At 47.1% G+C, this 12763-nt stretch overlaps 1 protein-coding gene across 11 annotated transcripts; it reads right to left on the bottom strand.

Annotated features, from left to right (window-relative positions):
* Nucleotides 1–565: 565 nt before the first annotated feature.
* On the bottom strand, nt 566–10549 carry GPR61 (G protein-coupled receptor 61). 11 transcript variants are annotated; one of them, XM_081866415.1, is made up of 4 exons: nt 10028–10549; nt 5490–5884; nt 4895–5038; nt 566–2422 (listed from the first exon to the last, which is right to left on the bottom strand). In XM_081866415.1, the coding sequence occupies exon 4, from the start codon at nt 2061–2063 to the stop codon at nt 705–707; it is 1359 nt and encodes a 452-aa protein (XP_081722541.1). In that variant the 5' UTR covers nt 2064–2422; nt 4895–5038; nt 5490–5884; nt 10028–10549; the 3' UTR covers nt 566–704. The 11 variants fall into 11 exon arrangements, with proteins under 11 accessions (XP_081722541.1, XP_081722538.1, XP_081722537.1 ...); XM_081866412.1 differs by lacking the exon at nt 4895–5038 and having other exon boundaries at nt 5490–5616; nt 5793–5884; XM_081866411.1 differs by lacking the exon at nt 4895–5038 and having other exon boundaries at nt 5490–5616; nt 10014–10549.
* Nucleotides 10550–12763: the final 2214 nt, after the last annotated feature.

Genomic DNA, 12763 nt, shown 5'->3' with positions numbered 1-12763 from the left:
GTTCCTAGTAGGACACCAAAATGGTTCTTTAAAATCTTCCTCCATCATAAAGTTCAGTTGTTCTGCTACAGCTGCCTCCATCCACCCCTGCATGGCTCAGTCATGTGGGGCCCCAAGAACAATGGGCAACCTCACTCCATCCTTTAAGCCAAGGGACACCAGCTTAACAGAAGATAAATGCAGGGAGGGAGCCCTGCTTGACAGGCCCTTTGTTCTGCAACAGGGCTAACTTTCCCCACACAGAAGTTCAAAGCAAATGATAACATTGCTAGGTGGCAGCTATCAAATAAACTTTTGTAAACTGGCAGGGGGTATGGATGGATGCTGCTGGACTCCAACTCCCATCAGCCCTTGCCAGCATGGCCAGTGGTCAGAGATGCCAGGAGTTGTAGTTCAGCAATATCTGGAGGGCCACAGGTTCTCCATCCCCGAGACAGATGGGAACTTCTGGTAGTCTTGAAACATGAGGCTGCTTCTGACTCCAACCCTTAAGAATGAGTTGAAATGCCTGTGGGGAGAACAGTTACCATCAAATGAAATGAAATGACTGAGATACTAGTAGGAGCTGTTTCTTGGAGCGAAAAGTTCCCAAATGCCATGGTTGTATTTATTAAGTGCTCCCAATCTCCCCCGCCCTCCACCAGCTGCTATGTTCTGCATTATTTCACACACCAATGAAACTAGATTGTCAAGTGCAAAAAGAGCTACAACTCAGGTTTGGGTGAACGTGCAGCCCTGATGTAGCTGTCGGATACAGTGATGTCACTGTTCATGTGCTGGTCCAGGAACTCCGAGGTCTCTTCTGCAATTTGACCTGGGATCCGGAAATCAATGGTCGGCTGGTCCCTTTTAGGGCTAGGATGGGCAAGAGTGTTTCTGGCCTCAGCATTGCAACCCGTCCCTTGCAGGAACTGCAAGAAGTTCTCCTCAATGGAGCCTTCTCTGCTGGGTAACCTGAGATCTTCCTCCGGTGGCTGCTTGAAGAAACAGGTGAGGTGCTTGCTCAGCTCTCCTCGGATCTGTCGATTGAGGCACCCGTAAAAGAAAGGATTGGAGGTGAAGGAAAAGTAGCCAATCCAAGTAACCACATTCTCTGTCTGCCGGCCGGGGAAATGGGAGCTCAGCACAGAGTAGAGATGAAAGGAGAAATATGGCAGCCAACAGAAGAGGAATTGGCCCCCCACGGCCAGGAGGATGATGACAGCTTTCCCACCCCCAAACGTCCTCTGAGGGGTAGTCCGAGGGGCTCCTGAACTAGTCACCATAGTGGATCTACTGCTAAGGGATTCTGACCGCTGCCGTGGGGTCTCCATCCAAGTGGGGAGTGGGCCATGGTGCATGGCAGCCACTCTGGCCACTTTGAACATGCTGCAGTAGACAACCAAAATGATGAGGACAGGCAGGAGGAAGTAGAAAAGGGCAAAGAAAGCCACAAAGAATTTGCAGTAGGCACTTCGACTCCACTGCAAGGTGCAGCTCTGTCCCCCATAGGCTGCTGAACTACGGTCTTGGGAGAGCCAGCCCAGGATAGGGATGATGGACATGACCACAGCCTTGATCCAGACGCCAACCAGGACACAGACAACCAGGCCCACAGTCATTTTCACCTCGTAGCGCATGGGGTGCACCACATAGTAGTAGCGCTCAACGTTAATGGCCGAGATGGAGAGGATGCACATGGTGATGAAGCAGACACTCAAGAACAGGTAGATGTGGCATATGGCATCCCCAAAGGCCGTGCCGTCAAAGAAGGCTGAGCTGGACAGCATAGCCAGAGGCATCAGGGTGACGGCAGCCAGGAGATCCACCAGGCAGAGGTGGAACACAAAGACGAACTTCCTCAGTGCAGGTGTCTTGATGATGACCGTCATAATGGCTACATTGCCTACAATGGCTGTCAAGTCAATCAAGAGCATGAAGAAGAGGCCCACAGACTCAGAGGCCACATCTCTGGTCTTGGTGTCGAGGCTGGAATTGAGGAGCAGAGAGCTCTGGCTTGTCTGCAGCAGCCTCCTGATCCTGGCGGAATTCCGCACCCACTGGGTGGGGAGAGAAGGCTCCATGGAGAATAGCACCTCCCTTCACAAGTCCATCACCCATCCTATTCTGGGTCCCCAGGGAGTGAACAGAGAGAATCGACAGTGGCCGTGGAGAAGGAACAACCCCAAACCCTGGAATCACATTCTTGCCAGCGTTAAGAGCAGAGCAGGAAAAGGGCTCTTATGTCTCCCGTTGCCATTCAGTTCTGTACGCCATTATGTTCTTAATTAAACACAGCCATTTTGCACCTCATTTTGATTGTGCTTCTTTAGATAGAATATCATGGCAATGCAAGAGGACCATGGGATTGGTTCTCGTGATGGAGAAGGGTCTCATTTTTCTGCATCTCATGACAGGCTTTCCCCCAGGCAAATGTCAGCACCTACAAAGAAACACAATTACAGATTAATGGCTTTGTCAGCCAAAGAGAAAGTCCTGAGATAGGTCTTGTTAAGTTCACATGGTGGTTCTTTGATAAATCCCTAAACAACAAAGAAGACCTTTTCATTTTGCTCCCACATTTCAGGCTACTGTGCAAGGAAGCTTATTTGCTTTCAGAGACCAGTGTGGATTGAGTAATCCTGCAGGTATGCACTGCAAAGGCTTAGCATTGAAATAGCACTTACAACCCCTGCTGTTAGCTGCATCTGAAATACCCTAGTTCTGATGGTATCTAAGCTCAGAGCAGGTTATGAGACCCCTTTCCTAGGGGGCTTTTTACAGCTCACTTTCTTTGACCAATGAACATGCCATTTCTACTCATCAGTTACAAGGGATCCAGGTGTCTCCCTCACCAAGTTGCTTTTCTATTGCAGCACTATACCTCAAACTGCAATTTGCTGCTACTGAGAAAATGTAGTTTTACCACCATTACTGAGAGTGGTTATGCAAGGCCTATAGGTGCTTATTGCAGCCATTCTCAGACTGTGAGCTCCATTCAGATAATTCACAGAAAGGTAGGGGGAAAGCAGAAATATCAGCCCTGAGATTGATTTTCTCCTTCTTTTGAGAATGCAGATAGAGGCTGTTTTGACCAGAGCTCTAACCTACATCCCATGGATTTCATAATACAGTGCTGGAGCAACATTCTAATTTCCCCCTTACAGGAGAAAAAACTATAAACACTTAAAAAAGCCCTTCTTAGCAGCCTGGACTAGCACACATGCACACACACATACCACCTGTGATTTTCATGTTATAGCACTAGTCCTTGTGATGATGCTGGCATTGAAGAAGGGGGAAAAGTACAGTGGTACCTCGGTTTAAGAACAGACCTGTTTACAAACAATTTGATTTATGAACTCCGCAAAACCCGAAGTAGTGTCCCGGTTTGCAAACTTTACCTTGGTCTATGAATGGAAGCTGAACAGTAGAAGGCCACCGGTAGTGGGACTTCCGGAATGGATTAAGTTCGTAAACTGAGGTACCACTGTAGTTAATGAAGGGATGCACTGAGATTTCCACCATGTTTCAAATGGCCCATGTGCTGGCCTGTTGGATAGTGCCTATGATGCAAATTATGATAGCTTACACATGACATTTTAAAAAACAGTTTACTAAATAAGCACTCACGTGCTTTACAGGTCTGGCACGGGAGCATTCATTCAATGTCTGTAAATTAGAGCAGCCTTTCCCTCCCACGGCTGTTGTGCCATCTCTCCTGAACACCCCTTTATTTATGTTGCATTTATTTGTCCGTTTCCAGAAGAAAATGTCTCACAGTGACTCACAAATCCATAAATCACAAAACAATGGCGATCATTTAACACCAGATACATAAGGAAAATGCAATAAAGCAAAGACATTCTAGAAGTGCTCCAGTGCTTTTTACATCGCACTTTCTTTGACCAATAAACATGTCATTTCCACTCATCAGATCTTACCCCACACTACTAAAACTGTGACACTATGAAAGAGGTCAGACTATGAAAGAGGTCAGAAATAATACCACAGTTTGACCTCAACTGAAAGCCCGGGATGTCTATAGCATTTTGTTTCTATAATCAAAGTGAGGGCAAATACAGACATGGCTGCTCCTTTGCAGCAGAGTTCAATCCTGCCGCCTATAATAGGTAGAATGAAAAATGCCCTATTAAAGAATCATAGGTGTGTAGCGGAATAAAGGCATAGAACCAAGCAGCAATAAAAACGAATATACCCAGGCAGTGCAAAAAGCAACCTCTGAGGTCTGGGGGAGACTAACTGTGGCTCAGATCCTCTGCTAGGCCAAGAAATCTTCTGTGCTCAGCAATGCACAGGTGTGGACCAGAGGGGGCATATGAAATGGGTAGGCCAATGTCACGGCCCCCAAACCTGCTCTCCCACATTACCTTAAGGAAGAAACAAATGATGAGAAAATATAGGTGCTGGGAAGGCTGAGCATCTCCCCCTGGGCCCTCTGGCCAGAGGACCTAACTCTTCTGCCCTCCTCAGACTCAGAGGATGGACCTTCTCCCTCAATAACATTTCATTTGTTTACACAGCACGGAAGTCATCACCTGTGGAATTGGACAACCAGCTCCTCAAAGAACTATAGTGTAGGCCTTGTCAGAAAACATAATGCCTCAGCAGGTCCCAGCTCTTGACTGAGGCTAACTTCACAAGCACACGATATATCTAAAGCACATTTGAAGCGCATTGCTTCCCCAAAGAACCCTGGGAACTATAGTTTGCCCATCACAGACCTATAGTTCCCGGTACCCTGACTTGAGTAAACTACAGTTCCCATGATTGATTGATTGATTGATTGATTATTGGGGGGGGGGGAGAGAACAAAATGCTTTAAACATATGGTGCGGATCCAACAAATATTGTCAACTGGCAAGGTCCACTGGGAGCTGTCCAGGGTCCTGACCTGTCTTTTGCTTCCACCACAAGCCCAGGACAGCTGGGAGGGCTGGTTCCTGCAGCTGTGCTACAGCAGAGTGCCTGCTAGTGGTGTATTCTGCTTTCTTTCCACAACATGTTCTTCTAGGTTGATGGGTGTGGCACAGACGTCCTGTGTAGGTGAGACAAGATGGGTGGGGGGTGGAACGTCCCCCTTGGACATTGATGGGTGCACCAGATCACGGCTGTCCTCCTTGGCTGGTTATCTGGCTGCCATCATGTGCTCTTCGCTCTTGTCAGTATTAAGCTGCCCCACTTCTCACACCCACCCACAGATTGGCTAAGTTGCCCCTTCTCATGCTGCAAACTAGATAGCTGCATGCAAGAGGGGGGAGTCTGCAAGGCCCCTGCCCCCCAACCTCTAGCAAACACAGGGAAAACACACACAGCATAGTAGTGGTGTTTATTGCATAGTCAGGGATAGGGCAGATTTTGAAAGGTAAAGACAGATGTCTGGCCTTGATGGTCAGTTGTTCCAGCAGGGTTCTTGTGCTGAGGGCAGTTGTAGGACAGCAGACAAAGTGTCCCCCACAGCTTGGTGTCCATACTACAGATAGCATCACCTGTTGGCTGACCAGCGGCCATGGAGCTTGCCAGGGCACAGGAGTCCGCCTGGTGTGAGTATATTGACGGGTGCTGTTGGACTTCCTTCACAGCCTGCATGGGATGGGGTAGTCCCATCCACTATGCCTGTGGAGAGCAAGAGGAGACATGGAATCAGCAAGCAACAAGCAGAGATCAGCAACTGGAGGGTTAGAGCAAGACTTTGGATGAGATGCAGTCTTTGCACATGGCAAATGGAATGAGGGGAGATATTGGAGGCTGCTGCTGCAGTTAGTACATTATCACAGCATTTCCCTGCTTACCTACATGCAGATCTCTGACCTGGCTACCCCAGTTGTTGAGTGGAGTTGGCTGTCTCTGTTTGGAATTCCAAGGCGACGTCTCTGTTGGGGTTCTAGGCAGAGGAGTATTAGCTTAGGTTTCCATCTGTGTTGCAAGGTCAGCTGTCTATGCAAAATGCTCCTTTTATGTGCACAGCACCCTTTCTGCCTCACCCTTGTGAGCAATAAGTGTGTACACCAAGTACACCTGGGGACAGAAGGATATAATCCCATGCCACCTGAGGCCACATCTGTACCATGCATAGTAAAGCACTGTTATGCCACATTAATCAGTCATGGCTCCCTTCTCCAAAGAATCCTGGGAACTGTAGTTTAAGGGCATGGAGACTTGTTAGAAGACCTCTATTCCCCACACAGAGCTGCAATTCCCAGAGTTCCCTGGGAAGAGAGATTGACTATTAAACCACACTGGGTATTGTACCTCTGCAAAGGGAATAAGGGGCCTTCTAACAAGTCTCAGCACTCTTTACAAAAGTCCGTTCCCAGGATTTTTCGGGGGAAGCCATGACCATTAAAGTGGCATAGTAGTGCTTTGAATCATCGACTCATATAGTATAGAATAAAACGTATAGTGCAGAAATGGTTTGAGTTACGAACTTCCTTTGTGGGGTTCCTAGCTCTCCCATCAGATGCCAATGAGATAAAGAACTAAACAACTTTTAGAAAACATCTGAAGGCAGCCCTGTTATTGGGAAGTTGTTAATGTTTGATGTTTTACTATCTTTTCATATGTGCTGGAAGCCGCCCAGAGTGGCAGGGGAAACCCAGCAAGATGGGCAGGGTAAAAATAATAAAATTAATATTATAGTGATGTGCCTTGATTGCATGGCATACCAGAGTACAGTTAGGGATAGGGGACCAATTTGCTCAGGTTCCCATGAAGGCTGACCTACTCTGAATCAGTCATAAGTTGCATCTTCAGTACTGTCCTTCTTGGGACATTTGCCCTCTCAGGGAGCAAGAAGCCAACCTGCTAGCTGGTCCACCCCATTCCACGTATCCCTTGCTCTACAGTTGTGAACTGTTAGATCAAAATAAGCAGACTACCATTTACAAGACATGAAAAGAGTAGGTAGACATAGCATGCTAGTGAGCAAATGGTTAGTGAAAGCCAAATCTATGGGGCTGTACAACCCCACAAAAACATGTTGGGTATTTTTTAACGTCATTTTATTGATTCCCCCCCCCCTTATTTGACAAATACATCCACCGAAAACAATAAAATAACACAGAACCTCACATGCTCTACCCATGTTATTCATTTCAAAACTGCCGTACCACCCAGCTTACTCATATTTATATATTAAATGCCACACATCTTAATTTTGATGTGTCATAAAATTAACTCCCGAATAATATAATTTTCAGAAGTTCAAGATGAGATATATCTGCCACTCTTGAAGTTGTTAGATAACAGGAGGAGAAAAAGAAAGCCAAGTGCTCTTACCAGGCCAGTGGGCGGTATTTGAGAATATGCTGCAGAATTAGGTATAAATGAAGCTCATGCTAACAGTGGGTCCACATGCAGACCAGTGCACAATCTACTTATGATTAATTACATTTGTTTCAGTCAATGCAACCCCTCTAAAGCCAGTGAAAATAAGTCAACCCTTTCAAGTTATGGATCAGGCCCCCACAATAATAATTTAGCACTCTTAAAACATCTGCAGTTGGAAAGTATCTGGTGGGAATCTTAAGTCAGCTGATAAAATCTCAGCACAAACCTCCATCAAGCAGAGTGAGCCAGTGGGGCTGGTCATTATGAGCAGTAGAAAATAAAAATAAAAATAAGGAATTCTGTAGACAGAAGACAACTGATATGAGAACTAATCTTTGTGTTCAGAGTCCTGGGACACTCAGAAATAAGAATCTCAATACAGACTAAGCTTTGGAGATATAGTTTTATCCTGAAGTTTCTTCCTTCCTATTTTGGGGTGTGCTTCGATTGTGTTGCAGTAAATTCAAGTTGCACAATTACAGCTGATAGGGTGGTCTTGCAAAAGTTCAGACGTCTTGTGATGATGATATATTAATTTTATATACCACCCTTTATCTAAGGGTTACAGGGCGGTTTACAGTATAAGTGTCAAGGAAAGTGATGGATAGAAAACACAGTTTGGGGCAACTCTTTGTTTGTCTCTCTGCAAGCAAATCAAGATGAGTGCTCAATATACAGGTTGTCCGGAAGCACCCTAGAAGTTCTTCCTTCCAGAATTCCCTTTGCCCTGCCAATCTAGTTTAAGTCCTGGGATAGACTAGCCTATGCTTAGTCCAGGGCATTCTGGAAATCCTGACCAAGGAATGGATGTGCCACAACCATTATACCAATGAATCTGGTTCAGAAGTAAAACATTCAGTTTTCCTAAATAGATTTCTTTATCCATTTGACCCCAAGAGTTCCTACACATGGGATTTCCATGTGCCTCAAATCCATATCAAGAGCCATAAGAGTGCACGACTTACCCGCCTGAGTTGCATAGAAACAGGAAACTTCAAGGACTGTGTTGCAACCCAGAAAACACCCTCCCCCTGCACACCAACTCAACAAATGTGCTTGAAACACAGATCTGGAATCGAAGTTAAAAAAGCACCTGTCTGGTGATAATAGTTTTGACTTGATTCCAAATCATGCAAGCAAAGTCATCTGTGTTCAGCCTAGCTCTGCTACACCCATCCTGGCACAATAGCTGAAGCAAGGGCATGTCTAGTGTGTGGTCTGCTGCCTGCTCACCTAGTTCAGTGCTCCTCTGAAGCATTCCATGGTTGCAATGACCACTTGGGGGACATGGCATTATTGGACAGATCCTGCCCGGTGTGGCAGCTCCTCATTCCTTTCAGCGTCGCCATCAGAGGGGGACTTTGGGGCAGACGTTTCATCACCCACTTGGCAGCATGAACGGGAGGTCCCACCCAAGGACGTAGCATGGGTTGCCGGTGTCTGGAGCAGGGCAAGTGCTGCCCTGGGCAGCAGTCAGTCCCTTTGCTGGCCAGGGTCTAATCAAGGGAGTCTGTCCTTGCAAACAAGCCCCAGCCTAGGAGCAGAGATAAGTCAGAGAAACGCTCAGCCAGGAGTGCCACTGTGTTGCCTCACCCTCCTGTCCTTGCAACTCTGGGCAATGCACATGACTCAGGCACTGCTTTCCTGCCTTCCTCTTCCTCCTGCCCTCCTCTTTGGGTGACTGTTGCACCCTCTCCCTCTCAGCCAGCACAAGGGTGGGATGTGGGTGGGCGTCCCTTCACTGGTCACAAGTAGTAGCAGGTGCCACCACTGTCCAAGCCCTGAAGGCCCAGCTGGGGCTTGGCTTGCCTCCCCATGGCTCCAGCCTTGATGAGGGAACCTGTCGTGGGGGCACTTAGTGTGCACCCTCCAAAATTTGCACCTGGGACCACTGCCCTCCTGGCCCATCCTTGCTATGCCACTGGTCCCACCCCAAACACAGCAGAGCTGGCATGCCACATTTTGAAGTAAGCAATGAGCTACACCTTGCTGCCTAAAGCTCTGTGGGGCCATGAAGTCCAGGTCTAAAATGACTGAACTCCTCTTCTTCCCCATCGCTTCTCTTGTCTCATGCAGCATCTTCCTTCTACAGAGCAAAGAGGCATGGAAGCTGCAAGCCTGCTCTGCGATGTCCGCCCTGATCAGACCATGAAAAGAAGAGTCTGTATCCCCCTGCATATCTACGTCCAACCACAGACATCCGGCCTTCTCCCTCGAATTGCCAGATGACCTTTCTTTGATAGGATGCCCCTTTAAGAAAAAAGTACTGCTCTTTATCTCATCATTGCACATCATAGGTTTCCCTCATTCCCATACTTCACACTTCCACATGTATGCTCCATATTTCAGGAAATGAATGGCCCAAGTCTCTGAATTGCTTACCTGGCATGCCTCCTGATTCAGAAGCGATTACACAGGTAGGTGCAGCTCTATATAGCCACACAACAGAATCTGCTCCGTCTAGAAGAGACACCCACTCTCTCACACATAGACCAACACCCTCCTCCCCAATTCCTGCTCACATGGGTTTCTGCTGTGCTGCCTTCAGTCTTGCAAGACAAAGAGCTCTCAAGTGCTGGACTTTTAATTTCTTCCAATGGAAATATCAACAGTTTCCCACCCTGGGGGAGGAGGAGGCTGCCGCTCCTACTGCCCACACCCTCCTCCTGCTGGGTCCTCCTTACCTTGAGCTACTCACCTGTCCAGTGCTTGGAGACCCACCTTACTACCAATAGGCCTCAGCTTGTGCCAGGAGGGAGGAGAGCAAGGATCTTGCAATCGGAGGGGAATCAAGGCTGGTCCTGTTCATTCCTCTGCCCTACTGTTGGCAGATTAGCTCCTAGTTTCACATGCAAGAAGGAGCTTACCTGCAAAGCTCAGGCTCTCGTTGCTCTTTCCATTTAAGTGCATACATAGATTTGAGTCCCCATGTTTCGCCTCCCCGGTGCTTATGCCTATATCCATCTCAGCTTCTTGGGGAGAATGGGCTGGCTATATGCTTTTCTTCCACCGAACAGCACATACTAGGCACCTGGGCGATAGGAAAGCACTGGCAATAACCTACCCTAGAAGTCTGCATGCTGCTGCCTGGCTACACAGTTGCCTATTCCCTTCTCTCTAATCCAGACTCCAGTTCTCATACCTTCCCTGTGCAGGCTTCCAGCATACTGGGTACCTCTCTGCTGCTTCTCCTCCACTGTAGCTGATGCACAGATCCACTGCAGTGAAGGGTGAGAGGCAGCCAGAAGCTTGGAGAGTGTGTCAGCTTCTGGGTCCTAGAAGCCTCCTCATTCCTGTTTCAGGATCCCAGGTTTTCCATGTGCATGGCCTGATATTTCAAAAGGGTAAGTAGGGATATGAAGTCCCAACTTTAGAAATGCTTGAGGTGGCTAAAGCATCCCCTCTCCGGCTGTCTTTCATTGGCTGGTGAAGACATTTTAAAAATTAGCAGGATTTTTGCCTTGCTAAGTACCTGGTGTTTCATTTCCAGCTTGTATTTCATCTGTGATCTCTGTCTCTGTCGTATCTGTTGTAGTTTTATTTAATGCATTGTTTCATTATATGGTGTTGCAAGCTGTCCTGAGCAGTGCATAGGCATTAGGGCAGGATGGAAATTTCTATACAAATAAGTAAAAAAGATCCAGCTGTAGCTCTCAGAAACCACTATTTAATCATCAATAACTAATCTAAATTGAGGAACAGAGGAAACTGCCTCTGGAAACACAGCCTGTTGGTGCATCTAGCTCAGCTTTATCAACACTGACTCACAATGGCTTTCCTGGATTTCAGACCAGGGATATTTCCACACCTGACTGGAGATGCCAGGGACTGAAACTTCAGCCTTATTCTGAAGTTTCTGCATGCAGAGCAGATGCGCTGTGGTCCTTCCCAATGTTTTGTGGAGTTTTCCCACCTCTCTCCCTTCTTCCCTTTAGTTACAGAGGCGCACTATGCAGAAGGTGTTGGCTCTTTGCAAACCACAAGCGCTATGAATTTGCTTTTAAAGCCAATATTTTCACACAGGCACACCTACATGACAAAATCTCTGCTGGAGCTCTGAAGAGGTGAGGGCTGCTCTGCTCCCTTGGCCCCTGCTTAATGCTGTGGGGCAAAGGCTGGATTCAAACATATCCTACTTCCTCTACACAGAGCAGATGGAGTGAAGACATATGACCTGACAGGTTCCTGGTTACAGCTGCAGTTTCCTGGCAGCAACTCACATGAGTGCAATCCTACATTTTATGTTTTATTTTTTGGCCTATCCACTCGAGCAAAGATTGCTGAAAAGCAGTGGCTGAATCCAAGGATGTGTCAGTTCTGTACAGCTATATTCCTGGCAGTCATGACCGGGAATGATGGAAGCGGCAAACTTTTGAATACTTTCATAAATCAGAACCATTTGTCCTTTTGGAAAATTATCCAGTAGAGTGTGACCATTAAATCTAGCACATTCAGCTTATGGGAGGGCTGGCCCTACCATTAAGAAGAGTGAGGAACTTTCCTCAGGTGGCAGATGCTGAGGCAGGGCAGCATCTCAGTCTTTTGGAAAGACTGAGCTGTGTGCCATGCAATCCTGTTGCCCTCAAATTCAGTGGAAGATGCTGTCCCTTTGCCAGTGCTGAAGTGACTTTCAGCGGCTAGTCTAGTTGGCTTCTGTGTAGGTGGAATAGGGCATGATCTTGTCCTTTGCCTCAGGCAGCAAAATGCCTTGGGTCAGCCCTGCCAATGAGAGCAGCATTTCCTAACACCAGACAAAGACATTGTGTGATGGATCCTGTTCTGACCACAGTTGCTAACTGTTCCCTTGGCGTTGGGTGTTTTTATAGCTGAAATAAAAAATCACAATGACACACCCATGGAGTGTCATTAGAGTTCATTTTTCTTAATAAGAGACAGGAAAATAACATACCCTCTGGAATGTAACAACTGAAGTTGTTGCTCTTTTTGCTTCATGGTACTGCAAATCCTTACCTGCTGCCTTGCAGAACATCTTCAGGAGTAAACCCTACAGAAATCTGCTTAGCACCCCAAAGATGGTTGTATGCCTCTTTCTGGCAACTCCTTCAGTCATATTGCTCTGCTTTCTTTTGGACCACATCAAACATATTGCTCTGCTTTCTTTTGGACCACATCAGTTGGCTGAGGGGATGGGTCTTGTTGTCTGGGTAGCACAGTACCTCCATACACACTGCCCAGGCTTGCGCCCCAGAGAGGTCACTCCAGTGCTGCTAATGCAGCAAAAACAACATAGGAGGCAGAAGTTACAAGTCTGTGCAACCACAGCAGGTGCTGTGATTCTCCAGTGGCTTGACTTCACCTCCGGAGATGCACACCATTGCTTCTAGAGACAGATGGATGCCAACCACAGCTACAAATCCCATATTAATTTACAGTGGTACCTTGGTTTACGAACAGTCCTGTTTACAAGCTATTC

The sequence above is a fragment of the Podarcis erhardii genome, assembly GCF_964252035.2.
Source record: "Podarcis erhardii genome assembly, chromosome: 6".
Lineage (NCBI taxonomy): Eukaryota > Metazoa > Chordata > Lepidosauria > Squamata > Lacertidae > Podarcis > Podarcis erhardii.
Note: the sequence above shows the minus strand (reverse complement) of the source record. Positions and strands in the feature narration are given on the sequence as shown.